This window comes from Rhineura floridana, chromosome 4 (assembly GCF_030035675.1).
Source record: "Rhineura floridana isolate rRhiFlo1 chromosome 4, rRhiFlo1.hap2, whole genome shotgun sequence".
NCBI classification, from domain to species: Eukaryota; Metazoa; Chordata; class Lepidosauria; order Squamata; family Rhineuridae; genus Rhineura; species Rhineura floridana.
In genome coordinates, this window is record NC_084483.1 from 12576562 (window position 1) to 12595904 (window position 19343).

The following is a 19343-nucleotide window of genomic DNA, read 5'->3' on the forward strand; positions in this document are numbered from 1 at the left end:
ATTTGGAGAGTTGATGTCCTCAGAAGGAAGAACTGAGGGCGGCATTCTCAACAGATTACAAAGCAAAGCTGCAGTTCCAAACTATGTTAATATTCTAGCAAAGATTTACTTTTCCATGTGGCCCCTTATCAAAGCATGGGTCGCAGGCACGACTCTCTCTCTTTCAAGGGACAGCTGTCACTTCCTAGGACGAGAGTGTGCAGTAAGGGAACCACCCTGCTAGAAAAGTCCACATTGCATAGAACTGTATGCATAAATCATGAGCAATTTAATTTTTTCCGCATGTTCTGAGCACACACAACTGAACAGACCTGTTGCTCTCCAGTAGTCACTTGGGACTCAGTTTGCTGTAGTTCTGAGCTTTCCGTTATACCAGTTTTGGTATACAATAAGCAGAGCTTGGAAAAGTTACCTCCTTGAACCACAACTCCCATCAGCCCCAGCCAGATGGCCAATGGACTGGGCTGATGGGAGTTGTAGTTCAAAAAAAGTAACTTTTCCAAGCTCTGACAATACGATAACATGATTATTAACCCTATCCTTTTGTTATAACTATCAGCCTGAACAGCATGGGCACGTACAAAAACTTTTCAGTCCAGCAGCCATCAACTTTTGCTTTTGGAATGCTCCGGGCACTTAGGCCATGATCCAAAGGGCTGTGCAGGCTCAACATACAACTTGCAGCAGTGTTGGGGAATTTTTTTTTTACTTCCCCCCCACAGATCAGCCAACACCCTGCCCTCTACTCCCAGAGAGATTACAAACTTCCTTGGTTGCACAAGCCATTTGCCAATCTGGCATGGAATAAGAGATCATGAAGCATACAGCCATTTGGGCCTCACAGAGCTACCTCCATGGTTCTTTCGATCCTTAGCCCTCAAATGATCTAACTTAGCATGCTTGCATTTGTACAAAGAGAACCAAAGAAAAAACTGCTGTTTTCATAATCCCCCTCCCCCCTCCCAGTATCTCCAAAGACAATATAAATTCTATAGTGCAAAAGACAGGCAGACTTCATGACCAAAGATTTTGGATTATGCTCCAAGGTAATAGCCTCTAGTTCATTACTAACTAAGGCTTGATCCAGCATTCCTGTGAGTGAAGCCCCTCACACAAGAAGTTCCTGCTGATGATTTGGGGGCAAGGGGAAGCATTTCTGTATATTTCTCCTTGCATTTGCTGCTTCCCAAAAAGCTGCTCTGGAGTTAGGGGGCCCTCCAAGACAGTGTGGAAGGCAGAGCTGGGGGCTACAGGGAGGAAGGGGAAGAAACTGGCAAAAATCACCTCCCATCTTCCTCTGGTGTTGGGGGACATATTTTCCTGTTTTAGCAGGAACCTCTGCTGAGGTTCTGCCGGATCTCAGTCCTTTTCATGAATGCAATAAGTCCTTCTGTTCATAGGAGGAACACGCTGGTTCCAATCCGAATACTTTATTAAGTAACCAATTAATACATGGATTATAAAATGGAAGATTTATTTAAATCACTGATGTAAATCAATCCTCTCAAGCATTTAAGATCAAGCCATCCTGCTCTGTGCATGGGCTAGTGGACAGCCTGCCCTGATTCACAATAAGGAGTTGGTCTAAACTGCTTTTTGGTCTGTCCAAATCTATGATTCAGACAACCAGCAGTGGAGGGGAGCTCACTGGCTGCAAGAGAATGAATCCTCAGAATTGCCTGCACTCCCCCCCCCTGACTGAATGGGAGATCTTGTGAGCAAGAGATTTTTGAATGAGCCAGAGTGGAATCCCCATGCTCTCAAGAAAAGACACATGTGTTTTACTGGGCTGTATCCAATGCAGCTTATGCACAAGGATGTTCATAACAAGTAGGTAGTCCCTTTGGGGGTTTATATATTGGTGAGTATTGTACCAATCAAGTGCTTTGTGGTATCCAGTCCCTTCTCCTGATTTGGGAACCAAGCTCCATATTACATTCAACATAGCCATATGTTAGCCAGTCTCTGACTGTTGAAAATTCTGAAGCTGAGTGTGTTTAGCCTTTAGAAGAGAAGACTGAGGGGATATACTGTATGATAGCACTCTTCACGTACTTGAAAGATTGTCACATAGAGAAGGGCAAGGATCTTCTCTCAATCATCCCAGAGTGCAGGACACAGAATAATGGGCTCAAGTTACAGGAAGCCATATTTCGACTGAACATCAGGAAAAACTTCCTAACTGTTAGAGTGGTACAACAATGGAACCAATAACCTATGGAGGTGGTGGGCTTTCCAACACTGGAGGCATTCAAGAGGCAGCTGGACAGCCACCTGTTGGGTATGCTTTAATTTGGATTCCTGCACTGAGCAGGGGGTTGGACCTGATGGCCTTATAGGCCCCTCCCAACTCTACTGTTCTATGATTCTATGCAAGGAGAATTCTCCACCATCTCCTCCCCACTACAGCCCCCTGTGCTCCCTAAAAAGCCTCTCTTGAGGGTCAGGGGACCCTCACGAATGCCCTGAGATGTGGTTCAGGTGGCTGCAATGGGAGGGAACACTGGGAAAAACTGTAGGTCCCAGAATTCTTTGTGGGAAGTCATGTGCTTTAAATGTAGGGCCGAGCTCTACTTATTTATTTATTTATTGTATTTATATACCACCCCATAGCCGAAGGTCTCTGGACGGTTTACAGTACCTAAAAACACTAAAAACACATATACAACTTTTAAAACACATCTTTTAAAAACAATTTAAAACACAATTTAAACATTTAAAACAATTTAAAAACACATGCTAAAATGCCTGGGAGAAAAGGAAAGTCTTGACCTGGCGCCAAAAGGATAACAGTGATGGTGCCAGGCGCACCTCGTCAGGAAGATCATTCCATAATTTGGGGGCCACCACTGAGAAGGCCCTCTCCCTTGTTGCCACCCTCCCAGCTTCCCTCAGAGTAGGCACACGGAGGAGGGCCTTAGATGTTGAGCATAGTGTATGGGTGGGTTCGTATCGAGAGAGGCATTCCATCAGGTATTGTGGTCCCAAACCGTGTAAGGCTTTATAGGTTAAAACCAGCACCTTGAATCGAGCTGGTAAACATACAGGCTTTTTCTGTACTCACCATCCATCTCTGAGCAAGATAAAAGGAATCTAGAATGACCCAACTAGCAAGAAGAGTAGTCCAACCCTTGCTCAGGGCAGGAAATCCAGAGCTAGGGCTTCCCTAATAGATGGTTGCCTAGCCTCTGCTTAAGGACCTCAAGTGAGGCAGAGAGGTAATTGAGTCCATTGTCAAACCACTCTTACCATCAAGTTGCTGCTAAACATTCTGCCAAAATCTACTACCCTCCTATAACATAAACCCATTAGATCTAGTTTTGCCCTCTGGGGCTGTGCAGAGAAAGTCTATAGCTGGATTGCAAAGTGGAAGATCACTAACACATGTGCAGTAAGAAATGCTGTTTACTAAACATGTAGCATGGACTGAAGTGAAGAAGCTCTGCCTCTTTTCTTTGAGAGGGATCTGAGACATGCTGATATATATCAGTGGAATCTGGTCCATTAGGGAAAATGGGTCACTGCCCCACCAACCTCAGTCTGCCCTCAGCAAGCCCCCGCCCACCTGCCTTCTGACTTACAACCAGTCCAGGCAGCAGCTCTTCCTGTCGGCTTCCTCCTTAATCTCAACATTGCCCTTGTAGAACTCAGCAGGGAGGAGGATGGACAAAATTGGAATTAGTTGGCTCTGCCTGTCATCGGCTCTGGCTCCACCCACTGTTGGACTCCCTTCCTTCCGCCCTACCAGTCCCCAATGGACACCAGCCACCACTGACATGCATCTGGTAGCTTCATCTACATTGCCCCCTTTTCTACTCTCCAGAGGCTTATTGCAGACATTTCAATACTTTCTTGCCGTTTCCAAAAATGAGAGTATTAAAAATGGGGTGGGCGGGGTGGGCGCGGCTAACTTTGTGTCACACAAATGTTTCTTTCTATCCTGAAAATGCCTCTGACCCACAGCAATGTCTGGCCAACATTCCATCTGGAATTAGAGGAAAGCTTAACTGTTTATGCTATGCTTAACAGTTCATCCATTTACACCTGCTTGAAAAATGATACAGGCTGCACTCCTAGGAACACTTATTTGGGAGTTACTCAGTGGGATTTTACTCCTGAGTAAACATGCATAGGAGTTCTTGGACTGATAATTCCCTCTCCATTAGACATCAAAAGATTAATGGCATTAAATACCATTTCAAACAATTAACTTGTTCAAAAATGATCTAGAGTTAGGGCTGAGCAGTGAGGTGGTCAGGTTTGCTGATGATACTAAATTGTTCAGGTTGTTAAAACAGAAAGGTCCTCTCCCAGCTGAGTGAACGGGTTGCAAAATGGCAACATTTGTTCAAGGTAAACAAGTGTAAAGTGATGCATACTGGAGCAAAAAATCTTAATTCCACGTATATGCTCATGGGGTCTGAAGTGGCAGTGACTGACCAGGAACGAGACCTGGGGGTCGTAGTGGACAGCTTGATGAAGATGTCGACCCAGTGTGTGGCAGCTGTGAAAAAGGCAAATTCAATGCTAGGGATCATTAGGAAAGGTACTGAAAATAAAACTGCCACTATCATAATGCCATTATAGAAATCGATGGTGTGGCCGCATTTGGAATAATGCGTACAGTTCTAGTCACAGTCACTTTATTTATATACCTCATTTCCACAAACACATATGTGCTCAAAGCAGGTCAGACAAACAACAAACAGCCCAGATACTGTAGCACAATACGTAATAAAATGTATCTTCACTACAACACTAAAAAAAGTGTATATACATCAAAGTGTAAATGAGCATAAAGCGCAACAATAAAGCTAAAGCAAAAATATTGAAAACTAACCCCCAAGCTGATATGAAGATCTCATCTGACCCTTAAGGCCTCAACCCAAAGGGCCAGAAAGTCTTCTGGAAGAAGCTCCCTTTTGATGGTCCGCAGGGCTGGAGGGGAGGGCAAGAATACTCTTGCATTCAGGTCCTGCTTGTGGGTTCCTATGGACATCTGGTTGCCCGCTGTGAGAACAGGATGCTGGACTAGATGGGCCATGGGCCTGATCCAGCAGGCTGTTCTTATGTTCTTGTGTTAACTGTTTGCTTTCTGGTTAGTGTAATGGGCTGTGCACAGAGTACAGCTATCTTGTTTGTCTGCATTCATTCAGTAGAAGCATCCAGGCTTTGGGAACTCCCTTACTCTGGAAGACTTGGCTCTTCTCTTCCTTTCTGGTGACAAACGAAGACTCTTGTTGAGTTTGGTGTTTGTTTATAGAGCATTTTCTCAAATAAACTGGAAAGTTGGTTTCTGTTGTGCTTCATTTGTCGGCTGACATAATAAATGATGCTGTTGTTTTCAAAGTTGTTTTGTGTATTAATTCATTTTTACATTGTTTTCTTGGATAGATGCTCACATTAGAATCCTATTACAGTTGCTGACTTGAAGTTGCGGTATTTTAAAAAAGAAAGAAAGACAGAAAATACCCTGATCTCTCTTTCCTCCTTTTGCTCTAGGTCACACGATGCATTGTAGAAGTCCTTTTGAACGGTTTGTCCAAAGCTGATGCTCCGCCTATCAACCCACTCTGCAAAGAGCTTCTGAAGAAAAGTGAGTGTGCAGGTCCCAAGGAAATCTGACAGAGCTCCTCCAACTGGCTTGCTAGATTTGACAGTTTTATAAGGAAGGTCATTATGGCTTCATATTGAAATTCCCCTAAACCAAATGTGGTGAACTTGACATGAGGATGGCAAACCCAAGGAGAAATAAATTTGGGGGAAGATTAAGAGTTTAACATCAAGCACTGTATGTGCTCAAATGCATTTGTTTCTTTTCTAGGGAATCATTCTCCTCTTCATCCATAACACCTTATATCCATCCTATCCCAGTCACAAAAATCAATGGGGAGAGAAGATGGTCAACAGGTTGATTTGTGTCCCATCTTTGCAATGCATAGGTGTGGCTTTATTCATTTATTTATTGCATTTATGACCCACACCTCCTCAAAGAAGCTCAGGGCAGCATTCTTTCTCCCCATTTTTATCCTCATGACAACTGTAAGAGACATGTAAGGCTGAAAGATACCAGTTGGCTCAAGGTCCTGGAGTTCCTAGATCAGTGGCGATTTGAGCATGGGTCTCTCCAGTCCTGCTCTGACACTGCAGCCATTGTATGACACTGGGTCTCTGCCTGGTTGAAACACTGTTGGCTCCAGATTTTGTGGGCCCTTGGGCAAGAGAACATCCATGGGGCCCTCTTCCCAATGTTGAAGAAGGCTACCTCCTCACTGCAGCAGATCCTGAGGGCTCTTGTTAGTGGGCCCTCTGCTGTGGTCTGGGGCCCTTGGAAGATGCCTAACTATGCCGACCTTTGACCCTGGCCCAGGATTGAAGCAAGAATTCTAATCTCTACACTGGTGTCAATTCTGTTTCTGACTTGTGTTGCTTCAGTATTTGCTGTGGCAAGGCTAAATATATGAGTTGCTCCAGGTGTCATGCTTTTGTGACAAACTCTCCCTGTGCATGGAAAGCATACAAGCCAGAGAGTAACTATCTAGCCCAGGTTTCTTCCTGATGGTAAAGATTCCATGTGCAAGGAGCTTTTTACATGGATATTGTTGCGCGCCTCCCCCAATCTCCGAGCAGTGAGATTTCAGGGGGGTCCCTGCGCCCATCCAGGGTTTGGTTTCCTTTGGGAAGAAGGTCAGCGGAGAGTGCGGTGTCTTTATGAAATATGGTTTATTTATGTACACACATTCCAACCTGAGCTTAGGATGGGGGGTTGGTTCAAGGCATCAGCAGTCTAATATCCAGCTTTTCCATCTAGTTGCAGGGGCATTCTATCGCCACCATGCAGGGAGCCAGCCTCTCCGCATGCCTGCAGCCCTAGTTCTCCAGTACACCCACTTTCAACTCCAAACACACTTCTCCCCACCCAGGAGTGGGGGGGAGACTCTCCTCCAGTAGAGTTTAAAATGACAAAAAGGATCTTCCTAGCCCCTTTCACCAGTTGCCGGGGCAACTAAATAGGACCATTAACTACCTAGCCACTCTATTTGATTAACAAAGGAGATTCATCTGGCTAGCAGAGCCTGCCTCCAAGGCATAGGATTCCAAATCAGAGGCTGGAAAGGTGACCCACAGAAATCATCCATTCCAGCCCCCCCCCATGCTCAAAGAAACAATCAGGTGTATCCTGAGTAGAGATGTACAATTTCCAGAAATTTTGAAGCCATGGAAAACTATCAGTTTTTTTCCGTTTTCCCGGAAATGGAAATTTTGGGGAAAATGGAAAAATATGCAATACTTATTTTGAGCACCTTTTAGAGATTGAAAGTCCCTTTGTTACTTTAGGAACATAAAATGTATCATGTATAACTTGGGTTGCCATTAAATTGTCTTGTATGGTATATTAAAAGTACAGTTTACTCAGACAGTAATAACAAATTTAATTTACCTTTTCTTTTTTAAAAAATTGAACTACAAGCTGTTTTTTTTTCAATTAATTTTTATTCAAATTTTCAAAACCAAAACAATACAAAAAGAAAAAACACAAATCAATAACTAATACAATAAAAAAAGAAATTTTTTTTAAAAAATATTTAAAAATATTGACTTCCGATTTGTCATAGTTCAGCTATAAATCTATAATATATAACAAGCCTGTCTCTTAATAGGTTATAAAATCACCTTCCTCCAGCGGTTATCTTAATTGGTTTCAAATCTCATTAACATCATATCATTTTATTCTTCCACAAAAAGTCAAAGAGAAGTTTCCAATCCTTGAGATATATGTCCATCAATTTTTTTTTCTAGATAAATATGTCAATTAATCCAACTCATCAAGTCTACTAAGTCCAGTAATTTCAAATCGCTCTTCTTCCATTATCCATATTGGTTCCATCTTCCATCTTCCATCTTTACGCACCCAATAATCTTGCTGTCATAGTCATATAATAAGAGTCTGATAGGAATTTCCTTTATCACAGATATTTTCTTGCCATCAATTCCGAACGTATCACTGAAGTATTGTTGCAAAGCCGCATCTCTGTTCCTCTTTTTTACATGATACACTAGCACATCTCTTGAAGATTTTTCCGTTGACACAAAACAGGGAAAAAATTGAACTACAAGCTGTTGAACTGCAAGGAACATAACATGTCTTTTATTCTGCCACTTTATGAGGAGCAAGCAAAAAATAATCAAAACAAGAGAAACTATCAACATTATACTACAAAAGAAAATTATGTATTCTGAAAATTATTATGTCCTCCACAGCATCAAAGAGACATAAAGCACTCATTTCCATAAAAAAAGCTGAGAAAAAGAAGGGAGGAAACCCAGACTCACTGAATGCTACATGAAATTTAATGAGTCTCATTGTCTGAGCTATCACTATCAGTTTCTACTTCTTCATATTTGTCATTATCTTTATCTGCCCTTCCAAAAATTGAAAGTTTGCCCAGATTGAAACAAGCTTCTTTACACTTTCACATGTCATAGTCCAAAATGTTTCAATTTTTCCAAGGCTTTGGGGAAAAATGTGGAAACATCCATTTCCCTCTGAACATTTCAATTTTTCTTCCTGGGCCTTCACATCTGTATAGCAGCCTGTGAGAGGATTCTACGTGTGTCAGGTTAAATATTTGAATTGGTTCACTATGAATACAGTATCAATGAGTGACAGTTATTCTGGATTTATTAATATGGGTGACAGGAGAAGAATCTTGATCTATGCTAGATAGGACTTCAGATGTACCCTCCAACCAAGGGCTTTTTTAAGGGGAGGGCACAAGAAGCAATTGCCCCAAGCCTCACATATGAGAGGAGCCTCACGCGTGGAGGGGGCCACACCAACATTGGCATTGTTGCCAACTCTTTTCTTTCAGAATCCCACTAACTTGAGCTCCATAAACCTAATGTGGAAAAAAATCAACAAACCCTACTGGTGGGAGTGTCCTTTTTTCAAGACAGCATGAGCAAGGTGGTTGCAGCCATAGATAGTATTAATAGTAGCAGCCCAGCCATTTCTGATGTCAAGAATAGCTGTTTTAAAAAGTATTATGTGCATACTTCTTTTTTTTCAGCTGAGGGGGGAAATGACAATGACACAAGGTGCTGTGAGAATGCTTCTCAGTGTGCTTAAAAGGCCCTGTGTTCCATCCAAGACACACTAAGCTTGCAAATGGTAGAGATAGGGTGAAGATGAGGACATTATAATCACTAAGTTCACTGTGTATATATGTGGCTAGTTTTGACAGGCCAAACAGTGGCCTGACAAATGAGTCAAGGTCCAAAAACAAAAAAGGGGTGGGAAGCAGTGATTTGATGTGGAAGTGAGTAGAACAGGGCTAAGAAGAGCCTACCCATGTGTGGCTCTGGCATTTCATGAGTTGTTTTCAATAGCTTTGTCCATGAGGAGGATGCTTTAAGTCATGGAAAGGGGACCTGTGACCCTCCAGATGTTGTTGGGACTCCCAACTCCCAGAATCCCTGGCCATGCTGCCTGGGGCTGATGGGAGTTGGACACCAGCAACTTCGGAGGTGGGGGGAAGCACAGGTTTCCCATCCCTGCTCTAAGGCATGTTCACAGAGTTTTTGTGACAGACAGTCAGCATTCTATGGCCACTGAGCGTGCTCAGTCCTCATTGATTCCTTCCCCCTCCCAAGATGCTTTGTACGGCAAACATTAGGTTTCCCTCAAGCCTGCTGATACCTACCTCTTGTGCATGGATGGTGCCATTTGGCAACATAAACTAGAGCACTCCAACCTGAAATAGGAGAATAGAGGACCCTCTTTTTCTGGTCCTCAGTCTCCCAGATAAGCAGTAAAGGGCAGAACAGAAATGGAAGGAAGCCAGAGATTTAAAAAAACAGAACAAGCAGAGGATGCAAACACAATGGCTTCCTTGTGAAGAATTCGTAACTGTTTTGTTTTGTTTTAGCCAATCAACAAAAGCAAGAAGAAAAAAATATAGGCAAAGATGTAGGTCTTGACACAAGGCACTTATCAGAATTAGAAGAGTTAGAGAAGCCACCAGAAGGAACTGTGAGCGAAGAACAAGATCAGAATGAAGAAGAAGTGAAAAGACGGGCAGAAGGAAGTGAGAAGTGGCATTCTGAGGGGGAAAACCATGGGGGAAATGGCAACCAACAAGTCACCTCCCAAGGGAGTCCTTATTCTTTTGATGAAGCTCATAAAGAAGAAAAAAAGGATGACGACGAGAAAAGAACCGGGAAGGATGGTAGCAATAAAAGAAATTACCACAGTGAAGAAGGAAGCAAGGAAAAAAAACATCATGAGGAGATGGAGCATGAGCTTCTAGACAAAAAGTCTCCTCCTACAGCAGAAAGGATGGCTGAAGGTGACTTCAAGCGTTCTGGGGGCCAAAGGTACTTGGAGGAAAGCTCACATAAGCAAAAAGAGGGAAATCCAGAGAGTGAGGAAGAGGAAGAGGATGAGGAAGAAGAAGAGGAGAGCAGTGAAAAATATCACCACAGTTTTCATCGAGAATATGAAGACTCTTATGAGAGGAGAGAAGCTGATACAGAGAAACAAGGCCGTAAACCAAGGCATTACCCCAGGAAATTAAGGATGGGCAACTCTTCTGAATACAAAAAACATTATAATGGTGAGAAGAGGGACTCGCCTGAAGAGTCAAGTGAGGAAGAAAGTGAATTCTGGGATAAAAGAAGCCACTATCCCAAACATTATTATGAGATAGGACATCCTTCTGAGGAGAAGAGAAACTCCAATGAGATGCGTGGCTCTGAGGAAATGGGGGGAAAGAGCAGGAGTAAAGAGTACCAGGACAGATGGCATCACAGCAGAGAGGACAATGAAGAGGAAGACATGAGGCATCACAGCAGAGAGGACAATGAAGGGAAACAGCGCCCTTATGACAGAAGAAGACTCCACGATAAACCACAAAAAGAGGTGAGACACCACTATGGGGAAAGGACTCCTCACAGCAAGGCAAGTGAGGAAGATGTAGGCAAGCAGCACAGTTATAGCAGCAGGGATGGGAAAAGGTACCCGCATGACAGAGAGGAACAACACTCAGAACTGGAGGAGCCACCAAAGCCACAAAATATGGAGAGGGAAGAAGAACAAAGATTCTACAGCCCAGAAGAAGGGCCCAGGGAAGAAAAAAGGCACAAGCCTGGTATCAGTGAGGAAGAGCTAGAGAAGAGACACCACAGTGAGGGTGGAAAGCATATGAACAGCAAAAGGACACTTCTGATTGAGGAGGGCTATCCAAGAAGCCACTACCTTGTGGAAAATGTGAAAAGAGCTGCACCTCCATACATCCCTTACTACCAGCAACTTAGGTGGAAGAGCAGACACGCTGAAAAGAAAGACATCGCCGATCCATTTTCGGAGAGTGAAGAAGAAGAAGAGCCCAGGCCCCACCTGAATGAGGGAGATTTCTTTCCTGAGTATAACAGCTACAGCTCTTCATGGGAGAAGAAGCAACTTATGGATGGCCTGAATCACAAGCATAAAAGCAATGACCTTGAAAGGATCCATAAATTTGATGTGAAAAGACAATACAACAGGATGGATGAACTCGCCCATATGCTGAGCTACCGGAAGAAATCTGCAGAATTCCCAGAATTATACAGCTCCAAGGAAGACATGAAAAGAGGGCACATCATAAGAAGTGGCAAGAACCAACTCAGTCAACGACCTCTGACACAGGAAGAGGTATTTATTTATTATTTTGTATGAAAGGTTCATAGAAATTATTTTGGCTTGGGAGGAATAAAACTTGAATTTCTACAATATGACTGCTGTGATGCTCAGTAAGGAAAGTTACTGTCATTTCCAGTGCCTTATACTGGTGACCTGATAGAATGATCAACATGTGCAAAGTTATAACCATTCACATCCAAATGACATAAAGAACCATTGATTATCTTGCTTTGGCCAGTTTTCACTTAATCCTTAGTGTGGGAAAGTGCATAACCAGGATTGCCAAATTCTAGTTCCACAAATCTGGACAGGCTATTTTTCATATTATGTAAATCATTAGCTAATTATGCAAATTAAGCATATTAATGGTTTCATTGTCCAGTTGTTTTGTGTTTGTGCTTAGTAATTACCACCAGAAATCTGGGGGAGGATGTGAGGAATCGTTTTTATTTTTTAAACTTAACATTTTCTAGCCTTAAATGCCTAGTCTTTAGTTTCCAACACTATGGAATATTTATTATCAAGAGGATTTATATCCTGCTCTTCCACTGTTAAAAACAGAGCTCAGGGCAGCTTACAAACATAACGAAACACACAAAATAATAAAAACACAAAATAGAAACAAACAGAAAGCAAGTCAATACAGCAGTACAAGAAACCAGCATAAAACAAAAAGCCAGCAAAGCATCAATGAAAAAGCAATATTGTGACCGAGAAGTTGTCTGTACCAACAATTAGGAAATGTGAAATGAACACACTGCTACAACTTGTAACACAGATAGAAATCAAGATTTCAATATTATCAGTTCAGTCAATCATCTAAAGAGAGTAGTGTCTGAGCATGTGAGAAGTGTCTTTGTACACTGAGGCTCACAAACCAGATCAGGGAGAGGGGAAATGCAGCCTTCTATGATACTTTATGGAGACTTGAGTGCTGGCACTTTTTTTTTTAATGCAGTGAATTCTAGAGATCTGGCAAGCTGTGCTAGCATTAGACAGCTGTTCAATTCCTGTTGGGCTTAAGGGGGGGAACCATTCCTATTGGTCTTAAGGGGGAAAGGTTACACCTCCCACTGCACTGAATATGAATAATATATATATGTCTCCTTCTGTGTGACCATGTATAAATCTACATATGTGTGTATATATGTACACACAAACACAAACACCCGTCCCTGGGAAAGATGAAGTAGGGTGATCCCTGGTGAGGTGATGCCTACCAGTCATTTTGAAGAAGGATATATATTTAAAAATGCTTTTTAGCCCTTTCTAGATCGCTGAACAGAGGGTGAGAGATACTGTATTCCAATGCAACTTTACTTGGGAGTAAGCACCATTTAATAGGGTGAGGGCAAGGCCAAAAAATGCAAATGCTAATACCTCAGCCTTTTCTACCGACAGGTTTGCTTTTATATCTTGTATTTGTTCAGGGGAGGGAGCATTTGGTGGATTGAAACCGCTTTGTCCCATCCTCCATGATGGCAAGCAGACATTCCCATTGCATTCACCATTTAAGATACATACCCTCAGATACAGAGGCAATTGAGATGAAGGCTGCTTCTTTCTGCTGACTCAACCAGAAAATCTATGGATAAGGGGCAGAGCTGCATGTGTTGATCAAATGAGCATGGGCAGTTTCTGTATATGCAGCAGACAGACTACAATTCTTGTTTTCCCCATGACAGCTATGTTGTCCCTCATTGGCTAAGAACAATGGAAAGTGGAAGTAGGCTGATTTCTCACAAAATGGGCAGAAAACTGCCTCCACCTTTTGCCTTGTATCTCTGAATCCACAAGGGCTAGAGACTTACTTTTTTTAAAAAATTGGAGACTGGGAATGTGGACAACCTAAGAGACTAAGTGGGAACCAGGTAGCATGGCTAGAATCCAAGTAAAACCTGACTAACCAGGCAATATGGCAATCCTAATATACACCAGGGATGGAGAATGAATGTTTGGACTCCAGCTCCCATCAGCCCCCCTGCCAGCATGGCTAATGGGCCGGGATGATGGGAGTTGCAGTCCAACAACATCTTGCAGGGGGCAGATTCTCTATTTGTGATACCAAACAATTCCAACACAGACACAGAATGGGATAAGGTATCTACTTCTACTTAAAAGGCTTGTTGAAAGAGGAAGGTTGATATTTTCAGAGAATTATTTCTTCTTCTTCTTTTATTATTATTATTAATTATTATTAATTATTATTAATTATTATTAATTATTATTAATTATTATTATTATTATTATTAAGCAGGAGCCCAGGGCAGCAGAATTGTTAATTCTCCTTTTAGTACATAGGACAGAATACTTGCTTTGTGATGTTTGCTGTTATAGAACTGCTGTATCTACAGAGACTTCTGCAAGCTTGCAAATATTTCTCAGGAGTAGCACAATTCACCTTGAAGTATTACATGATACAGTACAGTATGTTTCTCTGAAATTAATGACCAAGCGACTGTGTGAGGGGAATGACATAGTCTCCATACTGAAATTGCTACCTTTGAAAAACCCACAAGTTAAATTACTTGACCTAACTGGTTGGGCGGTGCCAGGTATACCTGATACTAAATATGTTGTTGTAGATTTGGAAAAATGCATGAACGTTTGCAAATGAAATTTGATGATTTGGCAAAATTCATCAACACAAGTACCTAAAAAACTGAGGGCCAATAACCTGAGGCTGAATCCTGATAAGATGGAAGTGCTGTGTTGGTTCCCATATCTGGGAATCAGGTGTACAACCTGTTCTGGGAGAGGTTGCACTCCCTCTGAAGGAATAGTTTGTCGTCTGGGACTATTCCTGGATTCCAACTTGTCACTTGTCTCAAGTGGTTTCTATGACTAAAAGTGCTTATGCCTGGCTTGGGCTAATTCTTCAGTTATAGCTATTCCTGAATGAGGATAGCCTGGCCTTAGTTGTCCATGGACTGGTGACATCTTGTCTGGACTGCTGTACTCTATGTGGGGCTGCTCTTGAAGAAGGTCCAGGGGCTGCAGCTAGTATAGAATGCAGCTGCTGGACTAGTAAGTGGGACAGCCCAATAGGACCATACAACACTGGTCATGAAAGTGTTGCATTGGCTGCCAGTGAGCCACCACCGCTACTTCAGGGTTAGTACTATCATATAAAGCCCTAAATGATTTGGGACCCAAGTACCTAAAAGAGCACCTTCCCCTATACCAACCATCTCAGACCCTACAATTGGCAGGTGAGATCTTTATGGTGGTGTGGCCACTGAGGGTTGCCTAGTTGACGTTGACCCTTGACAGGGCCTTTTCATTGGCAGTTCCCCACTTGTGGAATACCCTCCCTGGTGAGGGCCATGTGTTTCCCTCATTATGAACTTTCAAGAGGAATTTAAAAACAATCCTGTTTACCTACTCTCATAAAACATGACCTTACATAAAACATGACCTTACACTACTACTTACATTGTAGTGTCCCATGTTGTATTTCTCATGGTGTTCATGAGAAGAGGTTGGCCTCAAATTTGTGTAGGAGCAACTAATGCACTCCTCTGGGAAGAGAGAGAGAAGGACTGGAGATTCAAAGCAAAGGGGTTACCCCCAAAAGGGATCTAGCTGCTCCAGTCCCATGTAAGGTGTTCTCTGCCACTGTTCGTGCACACAGAGCGAAATATGGGAAGAGTCACTCCTTCAGACACCCTTGATCCAGGCAATTGGGGTTTTTAAAGATCAATATCAAATTGGGCCTAGAAACAACTGGTAACTAATACAGATCTTTATAAATGGGAAGAATATGATCTCTACAGCTAATGTCTGGCAAACGTTTAACTAACTCTGGCAATTTCTAAGCACTTTCCAAATGCAGTCACACATAGAGCACAATTTAGTACAATGGGATGCATCATGATGGGCAGATGATCCCCGTTGTCCAATAAAGAATGCAGCTGGCACATTGGGCAACCCTGCCATATCAGCCATGTGAAAATCCAGTAGTGAAGCTGTGACCTTCCGGATGTTGCTAGACTACAACTCCCACTGGATAGATGGAGTCCAATTTTTAAATGGAGTTCCATGTGTGGAGGGCTACATGTCTCTCATCCCTGTCCTAGATCAACTAGACTCTGCCATCAATATTTCTGTTTTCACTGTATCGAGTTTGTTAGTCCTCCTCCAACCCATTACCACCTTCAGCCAATGTCACAAGGATCTGAAGAGCTGAGACACAATTGGGTATAAGCAGTATGCTGATGACACCCAGCTCTGAACTCTGCCCAGCCTGCATTGGTGGTTTAATTAGGCTGTTAAATAGGATGGGCTAGATCCCTGTAGTACCCTGCAGGACAACTCCCATGGGGCATAACAGCTGGAATACAGCACCATCACATCCCCAGATCTGCCAAGTGATGCAGCAAGATCAGATGGCACGGAAAGCTGCTGAGAGATCCAGGAAAATAAATGGTGTCACACTGTGAGAAAATTAATACATGCAAATGAACCATTGCCAGATGTAATTTTCTTCCACCTTGCGGGTGGCCACACACCTTTGATATAGGCAAGATTGCTAAATAGCATGGTAATATTAATTTGTAGCACAAAAGTCAATAATCAATTTCTATACCACGTTTCCCACAAATTGTCTGTGGTCAAAGTGGTTTATGTAAACAAACAGTCCAAATACTGTAGCATAACAATACATAATAAAAAGAACAATCACTACAATACTAAATATATATATATAGTATATAAAGCTAAAGCCAAAATATCCAAAAGGACCCCACCACCACCAAAGCTGATATAATAATCTCTTCTATCTCCCCCACCTTCTTCCTCAACTGGAAAGGCAAGAAAGTAATCTGGAAGCAGCTCCCTTATGAAGGCTCCTGGGGCTGGAGGGTGGGGCAAGGCAGGTGGAAACAGCCATCCCCTGATGGCAAGAACAGAGTCTCTCTCTTCTCAATGGAATATTCATAATGAAAAGTAATCTAACCCTGAGATATCATGGCCCACAAGGATTTGTGTTTCCATCCTTCACAGGAGAAAGAACTGGAAAATCTGGCCGCTATGGATTTGGAGCTGCAGAAGATTGCGGAGAAGTTCAACAGTAACAGGAGGGGATGAATCTTGCCTGGCCTCATGCGGGTATCGTAAAGTGCAGCTTTATTTACAGCGCACTATATTTACTGATAAAGTCACTGCCTTGAGTGTTGTTCTCCTTTCCTTCCTAATCAAAAAGTAAATGCAGTTTACTGCCTGCTAGTTATCGACTACTGCACAGGCGCAAGTATCTTTATTCCAAATATGCTAGGAAGATCAGATCAGCATGAATTCTAGCATCTAGACCTATGTGCAAGGCAGACTTTTTAAAATATGTGTGGAAATAATTGTGTGTGTATGTTCTTCAGAAATATATTGTCTCTTAGTTTGAAATAATAAAAGAAGTACATTGTTCACACTGTTGCATGCTTGGGTTCTCTGTTAGTCTCATAATTATTTGCAGTCTTGTATCGGTCAGGAAACAAAGAGCAAAGCAACACTTACACAGCCAAGGTAAGCATAGAGCCATTTTTGGACAACTGCAGTAACATATATTAATAAATTTTGTGGGGCCAAAACCTACCTGAAGCAGTTTTCATTATGCAATTTACACATAAATAGACCTACAGGGTAGTCTTTCTAGGACATTCGCACAAATAGTCACCCATACAACGTCTCCAAATTTCAACCAGTTAACGACTTACCGTTTTTCTTCTGGAAACAAAAAAATCACCTGGGGTATAAAATGTCCCAGAAATGCATTGAATTTTGCCATTGGGGTGTATTTATACCCCAGCCAATGTAGTAGTAAAACAACTGATTTTTTTTATAGAAAAATGGTCAGGGACAGGTCAACAAAGAGCACTGGAGTAAAATTTCACCTCCCAAGAAAAAAGCTTGCAGTCACATGGCAAAGCAATAAACTTGCAATCACGTCTCCAAGGTTCTACTGTTGCAGAAGGACACACCTTTGGCTCTTGGAAGCAAAAGACATGGCTTGTAACAAGGAAAGTAAGTTTCATTTTACAAATGGTGGGAATTATAAATGCCAGGGAAGTGTTATGAACACCGCCTCCCACCCATGGCAGTGAGGATTCCCTAAAGGTTTGATGCCTCCGCCACTATCTCGGTTGATGGCAGGCATGCATGTTAATGTGTGCACATCATGCACACTGATGCGAGCAATAGGTGGGGCACATAGGCGGGCTTATTAGCTCCTTGCCACCTGTATCAGGAGTGTGTGTTGCTGGCCCTGGCAACTGCTGTGGGAGTTCTGTTGCAGGGTCCACAGCACAGTGGAAATTAAGTGTGGGGGATGACAATAGGTTTGCACAAACCATGTAATGTTGTTTGGGGATATTTCTCTAACCAAGGGCAATTTTCTTGCAGGGGTTAAAATGGGTTTTAAAAAAATCTCACAAAACTGTTAACATTAGTTCTCAGTTGTAATAAAGTTTTTCCTAGACAGTTTACAATATTTTCATAACAGTTTTACTTTAAAAGATAGTTGTTTGTAATTGAAAATAAAAATCATAGCATACAGTATTAAAGGAACAGAAATGGTGTTGTTTGCTCAGTATGCAGGGGAAGGTGCAAATGTTTATTGCACAGAAAAATTCTACCTGCTCTGAATATGTTTTCTGGCTATGGGTGTTTGGGTATTGTTAAGCACACTTCATCTGACACCACAGACAAAAATTTTGTCTGGGGTCAAGTTATCAGTCCACCATACATCGGAAATCCCACTGGGATAGAAAAACACACCCAAAAATGTTAGTTTGGATTTCCCCCCCTCAACATTGGATGATAGTGATAAAGTGAGGGACTTTGGAGGGATAACAGCACCAAAGCATGTGCAAGAGCTCACCATATTGCGACAGGGCATGGTGAACATGCATACCTTAGAACTAACCTGAAATCCAGCTCATTTTTGGAGCACAAAAATATCCAAAGGAGGTATGGTATTGATGTAGTTAAATGGCATAAAGTTTCTCTTTGTGTTTTATAACATTCTTGATTGTGCAAATATTGCTGAAGGGGTTCTTTTAAAAGGTAAGCCTTGCATAGAGATCACTTGGACTACTTCCAAAATGCATCCAGGGATGCCCACCTTGCATTTTTCTTTTATCATAATAGCATCTTGCTATAGCAATTGAAAGCTTTGAGCACAGTTCTCCTCTCCGTACACTTGAGAAGGCAGGTGAGGGGCAGCCCCCACCCCCACCCTGTGCTTGGCTTCTCTCTCTCTGCCATCCTCCCCTACACTCAAGCAGGCGTGTCTGCAGTCAACAGTGCTTCCAGGGCAAGGAGCACCATTTCCGCCACGCACGAGAGAGCCGACTCCTCCCCCAAGACTTTGCTTAAAGGAGCTTTTTTTCTGGAGGATTTGTTAACTGAGGTACCTTTATATTGACAATCTGGTGGCACCCTAACATGGCACAAAAACTGATGTTGCTATAAAAAGATATCATTTAAAAACAACTCTAAACAAGAAAGTGGGGAGGAGAGTAAAAACACCAAAAAGGGGTCATATCACAAGTAGTATCTACAGGTTTGTGAACAGTTCACAAAGGAGGCACAGATTGTTTTCATAGGTTTGGACAAGTTTATTGCCACCATCCTGCCTCCATGACTGCCACCTACTGTGCATTAGAAATAC

The 19343-nt window shown here is 42.4% G+C and overlaps 1 protein-coding gene across 1 annotated transcript in view; it reads left to right on the forward strand.

Annotated features, from left to right (window-relative positions):
* The window catches only part of CHGB (chromogranin B), a 31808-nt gene extending 14763 nt beyond the window's left edge, over nucleotides 1-17045 (forward strand). The window contains exons 3-5 of the mRNA XM_061626166.1: nucleotides 5503-5596; nucleotides 9930-11692; nucleotides 16685-17045. Of these exons, the coding sequence (XP_061482150.1) occupies nucleotides 5503-5596; nucleotides 9930-11692; nucleotides 16685-16768 (1941 nt within the window). The 3' untranslated portion in view covers nucleotides 16769-17045. The remainder of the gene's footprint in view (nucleotides 1-5502; nucleotides 5597-9929; nucleotides 11693-16684) is intronic.
* The last annotated feature ends 2298 nt before the right edge of the window (nucleotides 17046-19343 follow it).